Source organism: Chelmon rostratus, chromosome 7 (genome assembly GCF_017976325.1).
Source record: "Chelmon rostratus isolate fCheRos1 chromosome 7, fCheRos1.pri, whole genome shotgun sequence".
Classification (NCBI taxonomy): Eukaryota; Metazoa; Chordata; class Actinopteri; order Chaetodontiformes; family Chaetodontidae; genus Chelmon; species Chelmon rostratus.
This window is the reverse complement of record NC_055664.1, coordinates 22,425,825-22,438,212: the sequence shown is the minus strand read 5'-3', so window position 1 is coordinate 22,438,212 and position 12,388 is coordinate 22,425,825. Positions and strand designations below refer to the sequence as shown.

The 12,388-nt window shown below is 41.1% G+C and overlaps 1 protein-coding gene across 1 annotated transcript in view; it reads right to left on the bottom strand.

The window, feature by feature from the left end:
* b3glcta (beta 3-glucosyltransferase a) overlaps positions 1-12,388 on the bottom strand; it is a 58,172-nt gene that overhangs the window by 13,975 nt on the left and 31,809 nt on the right. Inside the window, exons 5-9 of the mRNA XM_041941473.1 lie at positions 7,662-7,738; positions 6,864-6,975; positions 4,700-4,836; positions 4,487-4,550; positions 3,190-3,324 (exon numbers count right to left, since the gene is read on the bottom strand). Of these exons, the coding sequence (XP_041797407.1) occupies positions 3,190-3,324; positions 4,487-4,550; positions 4,700-4,836; positions 6,864-6,975; positions 7,662-7,738 (525 nt within the window). The remainder of the gene's footprint in view (positions 1-3,189; positions 3,325-4,486; positions 4,551-4,699; positions 4,837-6,863; positions 6,976-7,661; positions 7,739-12,388) is intronic.

The window sequence follows — 12,388 nt, the reverse complement described above, 5'->3', positions numbered from 1 at the left end:
AGAAAAAACCTGCAAATGGAACATTTCTCTGTGCATCTGTGTGCCCTTTATTACCACATTCAGTCCAAAATGGAAGGGGCTGATATGATTTTTTTTTTCTTTTCTTGTGCTCAAACAGTCACACAAAAAGATCAACTAAATCAACAGCAGCCAGAATGCATTAACAGTGTACGCTTCATTAAAATGTCATCAGCTGCCGCACAAACCATCACTTCTCCAGGAACATTTATAGACAGGATGTGATGTACAGTAACAATCGCTTGTGCTATGATCATCACTCAGGAAACAAACGTTGGAAATTGAAACAATAACATACAAATTAGGGATGCAGCTAGTGATTATTTCCATTATTCTACTCATTTTAACTGATTAAACCTGCTATAACTTATTTCCTGGCCACTTGTGTGCAGCAGAAACAAGCTGCGAACACAACAATAATCAATATTCACTCTCTTTTAGCTCTGTTTTTGGTCTCGACCAACTCCTGAGGGAAATATCTGGCTGCTTAGCTGCTTAACACTCCACTCTGTTCACCAGTTAGTGCCAGCTGTGTCTGTTGTGCAGAGCAGGTCATGTACAGTGGGTTTTTCGAGGTTTTGGGCTGAAAATGATGCTGAAGATGATGCTTTAAGAGTGTGAAAGTGAACCAAAACATTAAAGCTGCAGTCGGACAGATAAACAAGCTGAAAATCGCTATATTAAGCTCTCTGATTCTCTGTCGGTTCATCACTATGAGCGACTCCTTTCATATTGTCAATTGATTTTTTTTATTGTAAAAATATTGGTTACAGCTGCTTTAATCATTTAGTGCATGAAATGCCACACAAAAATTTAAAATGTTTAATAAAATGTTGATCCAAAGTGACGTCAGCCCAAAACCAAAAAGAATTAATGATAACATAAAAGTGGGGGAAAAAAGCTAATTTTCAGATTGAGAGTGAAGAACCAACAAATCTTGCTTGATGAATAACATGAACAATTAATCATTTGTCAAAATTGCTCATTAGGTTTCGGCTACTTGTTATCTACAGGACTGTCAGACCTCCTCCAAATACTACAGGACTGAGTGGGCGTTCACGCTCTGTTCACTCTTTGTTGGCATAAGACCCAAAAAATGGGCTCAAAATACACTTTCATTACAGGCTTTACTGCTCACTTTCAGTTTTCGCCGCAGCCCTCATTGTCTCTGTTTTTGTCTGTTTTACTCATCTGAAAAAAAAAAAAAAAAAAAAAGACTCACGTTTGATGCAAATCTGAACACGCATCTGTCCTCAAACGTCCGGCATGCAGAGAGGAGCAACCCCACAACACGTTTATCGCCTCACATAAAAAGGATGTGTTTTGCTGCCGCGGCCACTTTGTTTGATCGTCGTCCTTCACCTCCCGGAATCTGCCTCTTGAGGCTCTTGATTCCTTATTGACACTGCAGCGAAGTGCTGATTATGATGTGTCCCCTCTTGTTTTGTCTGAATGGAAACTTGTCCCTGAATGCTTATCAAACCTGTGACCTTCATGTTCCTACGCTGGCTGCTCCAGTTGTTTTTCTGTTTTCTGGTCAAAAGAATGCACTTTTATGAGGATGTGATTTCCATCGAGGGGGGAGGTAAAAAAAACAACAACACATGAATATAAATCTGACAGTCAAAGACTGCAACAAACACGTGGCAGACTCTAGACCACATATGCACATGTGGTATGTGATTTGAATCACAAATGATCAACAAAGATCAGATTGGACTTTTTTCTGTCAAAACTTTGGGGGAAAGGGAGAAAAATCATAATTGGGACACATTCAGCTGCAGTTCTGGCATCCCAGATTCATCACACCTCACCCGCTCTCAACAAAACTTCAGTCACAAACACATCGGTGCAACACTACCATTCTTCCTCACATCACTGATTGTCTGAGGGTGCGCGTGGCGTCGACAATCGCTGGCTAAAGGTTGACTGACCCTTCTGATCGGTTCACAAACCAAACTTCTTTCAGCTACAGCAAACGCAGCAAATACAGCGTCAGGTATCACATGGCAAAGCATGCTTTTCAACACAGCGACATGGTCGGAAAAACAATAAATAATATACTGGAACAGTAAAGAAGCGCCCCAACAATAATGATTAAATTAAACTAGAATTGTTCTTCCTACATAACACAGAGTACTGACCTTACTTACTTTGTGACCTAATTATGTTTTTTCCTCAGCCACACACACTCAGCGACTCCCACTCAGATACAATGCAACATCAAGTATGCCCTTAAGACAGAGCCAATTATATCCTGCAGGATTATTCTAAGAACCTGCCTCCCAGATATTTCTCCCTTGAACATAAAACCGACTGTAATCTTTTCTCTATATTATTTAATAAATAGGGAAGTAAGATCAATTACTGAAGATCAATGCTGAGATGCTAAGGGAGATATTCAATGAACTGTTAGAATTGCAGTGTAGTGCCAGTTACTCCACTTAGTTTCATTCAATTCATCGAATGTCCAACACTTATGCTACAACAACGCAGGCAGCTTCTTCACAAGCAACTAAAATCCTTTAGATGTTGATGCTTTACTTAAAACTCATCCCAAAACAGTGTGGGATGATTTATGTTTTTGTCATAATAAATAGTATGCTCACGTGATAAAATACTGTCTGTAGAACGGACAACAAACGAGATAAAGAGCATAAATCGAGACCTGGGTCGTCGCCAACTGCAGACAACATGAATTTGCATCTCAATTTCGATTCCTTTGGTCCAGATATGATGACAGGATAAATCTAACAGAGGAGGACGAGTCACAAACCTGCTAAAATACTTCTAACAAAAAGTCAGATGTAACTCCAGATGCTGAGAGGCTGTACAAGGATGTTGCTTGGCAATGGAGGAGTATTTTTTCCTTCCTTTCCTTTAGATTTAGCAAGACAAACCCAAGACTTCTGTCCTTTTTGATTAATGCACAATGCTCGATTGAATGGTGTATAAAGGCAATAACATTCAGGGCTGTGCTGCAGGGGCTGCTGCTTTGATGCGGCCGTGAGCATGAAGGCTGAAGGCTGAATATCATAGATCATCACAGAACTACCAATGGCTCACAGTGAAGTGTGTTCTGTTTTATGTTGTTGTTCAATTTTGTCCCTTTTCCATTTCCTGGGAATTGAGGGCACTCAAATAGAGGCTGCACACAGAGCAGATACTCACACACGGTGGAGGCTTGCTGCTCAGAGAGGTAGCGCAGTGGCTGAGGGTCTGAGGAGAGTCCTCCGGCTCAGTGCACAGCTCGGGAACAGCGGTGAGATGCGGACCGTTCCCGTTGTCCCAAATATACAAGGCAACCTGTATGAACACGGATTGATCTTTCAGCTATCACGAGACGTTAACGTGCTGTTACAGACTTCGCAGAAGAGACGTGGAATGCTTCCTGTCTTCTTTTATAATAAACACCACAATTTTGTTCTCACAACAACACTCCAGTGAGCATCGTGAATATTTAAGATGACTGACAAAAGAGATGAAGAAGGGGATGATGGAGAAGGAGAAATTGAGAGCCAGCGAGTGTTGCTGTACCTCTTTCTGAAAACCAGCAAATGTTCTTTAGGATTTAGTTGAACTATTCTACAGACAGATCCAGATGTTAGGGTGAAAGAATACATGATGAAGGCTGAATGGTTGGGCTGGGTGTGGGGTTGGCATGTTCTCCTGGTATCTGCATGGAGCCTGCGGCTGCTCCGGCTTCCTCCCACACTCCAAAGACATGCAGGTTAGGTTAACTGGTGACTCTAAATTGACTCTATGTGTGAATGCGAGTGTGAATGGTTGTCTCTATGTTTCAGCTCCTTGATGAACTGGCAACCTGTGCAGAGTGTACCCCGCCTCGCGCCCGGTGTCAGCTGGGATCAGGTCCAGCCTCCCGTGAGCCTCCAAAGGATAAACGGTTACCGATAATGGACGGATGTCTCAAAGAATCAGGATCTACAGAAACTGTAAACTGTGACGTTCTGCTGATTTACAGCCTGGAGCGAATCTACTGAGAGTGAACTGGATTGACATTGAGAATTCATGCAAAGTCTGTCTGTACTTTTGCATATAAGTGATCTGTGATGTGCATTGTTCTGTTGAAAGACCCATTCATCTGCAAAAATACCACTTAATTGAATCTCTCGGACTGAACTCAAGCCATCTCTGGCTGAACTACCTTTTCCAGACTGAGCCTGATAAGTCTGATGCCGTGTTTACTCCAACAAAATCCCTAGATGCCTCCCTCACTGAATTTCAGTGATAAAAATAAGAACCTCAATGCTGCGCCATGACAATTCTCCAAAGTAATGAGATTTCACTTCAAGGTTAGATCGATTTCATGGCTCGCTCTTTTTGTGCAAATAACTTATAGTAGGTCAGCGTTAGCTTGTGTGTGACAAACAAGAAAATTGGAGACTCATCATCACTTTCCAAGCAAAATAGGTCAGAAGGTAACCGTGTGACTCGCATGTTATCTTACCTCATGTTTCAGGTCAATGGTGAAGTCAGATTTAAGTGGCTCATCTCTCACTTTGTTTGCAAGCCTGAAATAAGAAATCACTTTTTTTTTCTTTTTTGTTGAAATATGGAGCAAACACACAAGACAGCCGCTCAAAAATAGGGAATAATGTAATGATACGAGCCGAACAGCTCAATTTTACAGACGCAAAACAAATTTACTGCACGTACTCACCGCACAACAAGGGGGATGCTCAGGACCCAAGCAGCAGCAAAGTCAGGGTATTTAAAGATGGAGGGGTTTTCTGCGAAGGCGTAGTGATGGATGATGGTCGACTCCTCGTCATGGAGGGGCTTACCAAGAAACCACTCCTGATAAACGAGAAGCACGTGACAGGGTGGCAGCGTGAGCGATGGTTACCTCACTTTACTTTATGTTGCACTTTCTACCGTTAACACATCACTGTGAGCTTTCATTAAAAAAAGACACATTTGGGCCTAATTTGGAAGTTTTGACACTGCGCTGGCGAGAAAATCTTTGAAATTCGTTACGGTGACTAAGTTTGTCACTAGGTTGGAAAATAATGAGATGTCTTGATAGAGTGAAGTTCAAAGATACCAGACACTGTAGCCAAAGTGGGTCTCATCAAAATTCCTGACATATCTGGAGTAAAAGTTATCTCATATTTAGAGAAAATCCTCCAACAGCTAAAGTACATGAAGTTTAGAGAAATATAAAATCAAAATTTTTATTCTTCCAATGTGAAATTGAGCCACAAGGCAATGATTATTCTTAAGATCCTTTGTATACAATGTACATGGCCTCTATAACTGATTTTATTTTATCTTTTTTATTGTCCATTTGTTCTGTTTTCTACCTCTCATTGTTATTCTGCTGTTGCAACAAGAGAATTTCCCCAGTGTGGAATCAATAAAGTCTTATCTTATCTTATGCTAATTCGCTCATTTCAGAGTTCTCATGTCTGTACTGTAAATATAAGGCTACAGGTAGCAACCGGTTAGCTCGGCTCAGCACCAGCCTCACTCAAGCTCGCTAATAAATACATGTACATGTCATGAGTCAAGTGTGCTCATGTTGGCATTCTGCTAACACAATATTTTAATTCAAGAACAACATCCCTGCTATAAATTCTACCTTCATAAGGGTTGTAAAGTTTAGTTTTTGCTGTTTTAGAGTGCTGGTGATTCCACTTTATGATCATATTGGAGGCTGCATTTTGTCGTGCTGCGAAACAGTAAGAGGTCTTATTATATTCATATTAAGTATTAATGTGTTTGTTGACTGCCGTTTAAATGTGGATGTATGACAGAAATAGCAGCTTTCACTCCTTCCCTTTTAAGCCTTATATAATCAACAAGTATCATAAGACATACTCTGTCTAATTGCTGTCATGCTTTAGTGTCTCAGTGTCTAACTGTTGGGAGTTCATTTCAAAGTGGCAGCTTCAGTCCTTCAAATATTCTGCGTTGAAGCCTAATTTTGTCCTGCTCATCACAGTACGAGGCTGGCCACACTGCGCCGTAACACCTGAGAGAGAAGTCACTGCTTTAGGCCATGCTGTAATGAATCAAATCATGAGGTGATGTATCCACTGTCTCGTCCTCCTCAGGAAAATGTCATTTATCGTCCCACAATAACGAGTTCCATCTCTGGCTTGGAATTGAGATACCATGCAGGGTCTAAATAGTTCAACATGAATAATAAAGGCTTCCATTAATTGTTGTGCTGAGTTTCTCTGAGACCAAAGCAAACTTCAGCTATTGCTGATAAAAATAAGTTTTGTTTTGTTTTGTTTTTTCCCCTGTAGGCTTTACATCAAAATGTAATTAACATCATTTTTGGCCCTGTTTCACTTGAAAGCCGGAGCAAACTTGTGTTGTGAAAGCTTGTCAACACGTACAAATAGCACCAAAAAAAAAAAAAAAGAAGCTGTTATTTGGATTATTGTTAAAATTCACACACAAACAAATTATTGATGAGAAAGCTGTTTCGCTAAGCTTGATTAAGAAAGAAATCTTTTCATTACAATGTTCTGACTGCGGCTTTTATCTAATATTTATATTCGACCTACCCCACTGACCCATATACAAGAAAAATAATTTCATGAGTGGAGAGACAGGCCTTAAATTAGGTCTACAGCAGAGATTGGAGTGACATGTCTGACAGGTTACACTGTGAGCTGGCAGAGCTCAGTGCAGCTGCAGACGAGCTGGAGCCAACCTGATACCATATCTCCTAATTGAAGCGATGATCAACTAGGCCGGAGCCCCAAGCAGGAAGCTTCGGGTCTCGCTGATGAATCTGACAAAGAGAGACACGGCAACAAAGGCAGACGGCAAGAGATGGAGCTATAGAGGGAATATTCACACACGCTTACTTTATTCTTGTCAAATTTTGCAAGGACTTGAACAAGCTTAGTCATCTCCACATTTGTTTCCTCCTCCAGAAATACAATCCAGGATGAGTTTTTCCCAAAGGAGTGCGATAAGCTGGGGACACATAAAAAATAACAGTATCATGAAAAGCTAGAGTCAAATAATAAAACAAGAATAAATGGAACATTGCCATGCACAGGCAAACTCGAGATAAAGCGGATTTTTTTGAATTCAGTCCAGTCTGAGAAATCATCTAACTGAGGCTCCTGACCCAGTCAGATCAAGGCAGCCACAGAGTTTTCCCTGGAGGCCTGAGAGACAAAAAAACCCACCACAAGCACACAGACTTCTTTCAGGGAGGGCAGCTCTGTAATGATCTGGGGTGCTTTTGGTGACCTAAAGCCTAAATTTGTGCGGTGGATGAAAAAAACAGATTCAAATCTTATTTCACATCTCACCAAAAACAATTATTGAACACATATTGGACTTCTGAAAAGGCCCAATCATGTAGACGACTGCAGCTAATGTCATTATTCTGCTGGACGGACCACTGCATAGCTCCAATAATAGGCTTACTGCCACAGTTATAGATGCATTAGGAAGGCATTTATCACAATGTGTAGCAATCAGTCAGTTACTCTGCTCATAATAGCCTCTTAGCAATTTGTAGCCTTAAAACATGGCAAACAAAATGTGCCCAAACCCCCAAAATCTCAACTGTGGGAAGGCAAAATGTTTCTGACATTTAAATCTTTGTTAATCACACACTGATTGAGTCCTGAGAGTCCAGGGATACTTACTGAGGCAGCAGGGGAAGGATACTCCAATCTCCCTCATTATCTGATAAACTGTGAAGAAGCAAAACCACCGGTGGTTTCTGAAAGAAGCAGCACACAGACCAGACATACAGTGAAGTTTATTAACTGTACAACAGCTCCACAAAGTTAGAGACTACCCTGTAACTGCAAAGTCAAAGGTTTGATCCATGCTAATGAGCCAGTTCTGGACCATGCCTGTCCCAGTCTCCTACTTAAAGAACAATTAGCAGTGCTTTTGCATATTGTAGCCCATTTACTACAAATAGCATATACTCTGCATTAAAGCATGGAAGCCAACCACTCTGCAGCCCATACTGGTGTGTTTTACAGTTTTGATACACACATTTAACCTACATGATGGCTGTATAACTACTCTTCTATGACTCTATGTCTTGCTGCCTTTATTTGTACGCTTTTATTTGTATTAACATTAATCTTGCACGGTAATGCAATTGGAGGAATCTGCACAGCTTGACCTCACTGCAATATTGTGCAACACTGACAAAAATGAACACAGACTGTATTATTTCATGTGTCAACAAATCCCATGAAAAGGCCAAAATCAACAATAAATTTATGCTACAAGCACAGCCTGTGCTGCCAAAGACTGCTGTGCCACAGACCTCCGCTGTTGTGCAAAAACATGTTCCTCCTTCATGATGAATGTGGGCGCTGCAGTTTATTTTACATTAGGTTTGATTTATTATGCTCTTGGAAATTCTGCTTGTGTCTGTGGCAACTGTCAGACAATTACAACGGAAACAGAAAAGACGATTAAAGACAGACATTTAACAATGAAGGGCTTCACAACAACGAGGATTTGTTTAACACACTGTACTGGATAAGGATGCCCTGTACCTCCATCCGGATGGTTGCAACTTTTATTCGCCATAGAGAGGGACCTCTCCCCGCCACTCAGGACTCACAAGGCAGCATCATACTGTGACGCTGACCCACAATCTTGTGGAACATATTAACAACTTTCTTAGACAACCACCAGAACACCAAACGTGTATTAATCTTCAGCCACAGTCCTCAATAACTGCACCGCAGACATTTGCTGGGAACTACAGTGCACAGCTTTTTGATTTTGATTTTTGATTGATCAGACTACATGATATATTTGATGTGGTCACTGTGTGCATAAATGCTTACCATGACTACATGCCTACCCCCACCAAGCTGGCTGTCTGGCTCGCATAAAGAGGTGCCAGGAAATGACTATTATTCCACCTGACAACAACAACAATGAACATTAACATATGTAAAGACACTGTTACGAATGAAAGCAAACATGCGCGCTGTCTGTTTTTTCCTGTCCTGTCAGCGCAGCATACATGTGCAGCAAGTGCGCAGAGGGGAACTATGATCTCGCACTCACAGGCGTGATTAATTTGGCGTAATTCTCCTGACCAGAGGGTGATGTGCAAACGGCTGCAGGTTCGCTGAAATGAGCAAACATCGTTCCTTTGTCGCTTCGCCGTCGGCACGGAGCACACTGTAGAAGTTTTTTAGAAAGCAAAATGCTCATCTTCCATTATGCAACACTATAAGAACACAGGATAAAATAAGCAATCATTATTTGTATTATTTTTACAGCCCAATATCACAAATTAGCCTCACTTTTGCTGCCAACGTCTGTCAGGTTGTGCCATTATCAGGCTTGTGCTGCCTGACCTTGGCTTTACTGAGCTTTTTGCTGCCTTTGATCTTTCCATGTGAGTGGTCCACAGTAAGAACAACACAGAACACCGTCTTATTCTTTAAGGAGACAAAACTTGGAAAGACACCAGTATGATCCTTCAAAACCCATATCGCCTTCGGGGTTTCTGCTCTTGCTTGCCCTTACACTGCGAAATAAACTGTCAGTAAGACAGAAATATCACTGGAAACAAGCGCAGGCCATCTGAGGACATGAGCAGCACACACAATCACTTTCAAATGAGTGGAATCTGTTTCAGCAAAATTTTCGGCACTGAGGACGGCGAGGAGAAGGTGTGTGAGGGCTGTCTGAGAGAGCCGATGCTTCACGCTGCCAGGAAAACAAAGCAGCAGAGCGTAAGACCCTGTGGTTCATTACTGCACGGTCCACTCATCATGCAGGAAGTCAGGGGGAACAGTCTCCTCTGAGCCATTCTGTCTAACGGCAGCCTGTTTGATTTAGGCGATGAGTCTGACGCTGTTTACACTTATTAAACCATATTAGTCAGCGAAGGTTTGTTAGCGCTCGTCTGATATGAGCTTTATCTTAAAGCTAATGACACCGACCATGTTTTATTAAACTGCTCTCTGCTTGACACTCACACCATCGCTGTTATAAAAAGAAGAACTTTTTTTCTATTAAGCTAAATAGAAAAGAAGAAGCGTAGCGTTCAGATAATAATGCAATCTCAGACACAGAGCGTTTCCTTCAAAGTAGTATTGACATCCCCGTGATAAAGGAGGAAGAAGAGGAAGAGGAAGAAGAGGCAGATTCCAAATCAGAGATAAGAGCTGGTCCTTGTGTGGACATACATGCAACAAATAGGTAACTGACTGCTTGGCGACTTGGGAGAAGATGGGGGTCATGTGGGGACAGGATGCTATGTTTTTAACCTTATGAGGTGCTGCAGGGGAGACTGGAGACAGCCACCTGTCAAATCCTTTCAGTGATGAGCTGCAGTCAAAAATGACATTTTTGATAGTCAATTCAGTTAAAGCAATAAGAGCCAAACCTCTTTTTGAAGAACAGGACTCGCATGTTAAAATATTTGAATCACAATTGCTCCTTAAGTGCATAAATTGTTAGGATTGCAGAGGTAGAGCATTTAAAAACTGCGTATTTCACTACTGCTGTTAAAGGTTTCCGAGTTTAATCTCACCCTGTTCTCCCTGTGCGGATATGAGCATCGGCTAAACGACAAAAATACTACATAAATGTAATGTGAATTCCTCCCAGAAGGCAGGATGTCAGACAGCAGGAACATGGGCTGTGACCCGCCACATAGAATACACAAGTTACTGCCTGTGCAAATCTGTGGATATCACACAACCTTCCACAGCCAGATGAGGATACAACAGAAATATCTGCTGAGGGTGAAAAAAGGCTCGGAGACAGAAAGACTGATACTACATGCGTTTCCCATCTCCAAGGTGCAGTGATCAGGTCATACATCCTGAAATTTCACATATTTATTGACACCAAGTCAGCCTTGAATCATTCAAGAAGCTCTGAATCAAACGTTTTTGTATCACAATGCTTTTGAGCAGACTAATGTCTCCTCTGCATCGTCTTTCCGCACATCTATTCAAGACATTAAAAGGGCTTTGCGCAAAGATTTCTGTGACAGTGTGCAACAACATACTACAAACATGTTTAACAGCTACAAACTGAGCAAGCCTCTTGTATTATTTGTTCTGTTTCCTTCACTATCCCAGAAACGCCCTCTGAAACTGTTAAACAGCAGCATTATAAGATGTGTGTGTGTGCTGTGCCTCGAAGGTGGGAGTGAAGTGGTGAATGGCCGGCTGTAGCTCATGTTTGGCTTAAGGATGGTAGTAAATAAGATGAGCCGGAGAGTTTGATTTTTTCCTTTATACTCCACTGGAAGCCCGTCGCCTAGAAATTACGTTTATATACAACTAATAAGGCGAAAGCAAAGCAGACGCAGTATTCACGACAGCTTGTAGCTGTCGTTTCAAAGCTACTTTGCTGGATGTCTTAACTGCTGTGTAATTACAACTGAAAAGACTTTTAAGCAGGACATCTGAAAAGATAAATTCAGTAAAGTTTTGTGTACAGTTGGGCTGTGATCTAAGAATCGAGCTCTTCAGTTTTTTTGTGTGGATTTCTAACATGTTTTTCATGAGCTGCTCTTTAAATGAGGGGAAAACTGATTATTCCATAATCACAAGATCAGGGCGATGAAGGATAAATGTACTCAAATTAAAATAAAATGTTAAAGAACTAAGAATAATCAGGTCACAAATCAAAATACTGACAAATAGATATTGTGAAACTTAGGGTCAGAAGTTTAGATGCAAAATCTAAAGGTTTAAAATGTGAAAGCTAGAAATCTGTAATGAACAAGGCAAAAAAAGACAAAAAATTTAACTTTTTATTTTTTCCGCAACAATAAAATTATTCTTTATGTGACAAGTGTTGTTGGAGCTTTCACCTCTTGAAGCTTTACAGAACTCAACATTTACTGTTAGAGAAATAACAACATTTTGAGGGCTCTGCAGCCTTGGTGGAGGTGCACCACTCTCTGAGAGCTTTATGGGTACACCTGAGGCTAAAAGCCTTTTCAGTGCGATTCTGTGAGGATAACTCATTTTGATCATGCGGCTTTGGGTCTTATATCTCTTTGAAGGGCTGTCAAAGCTTTACTGCTGCCTCTTTGAGAAGTTGCTGATTAAAAGTCCCCCTGGACTTAGTGTAATTGCATGCAACGTACACTAAAAAGCCAAACATCTCTGAGATCATAAATGCAAACACAACATGATGTGGTACTCATAAAGTCTGTCTCATCTCATAAAATTTGATGTCCAGTCGTGCAACTAAATCTTTTCATGACAAATCTGATCTACTGGCACAAATTGGTGCCACTATTCATTACACAAACCATGAAACAATCCTTCCAAATTGTGGACAAAATCGGACTAATGAGATTTCAATAACAATAAAATGGGGAAGTGAGCTGAGTTTTTATTGCTTGAGGCTGAGTGCA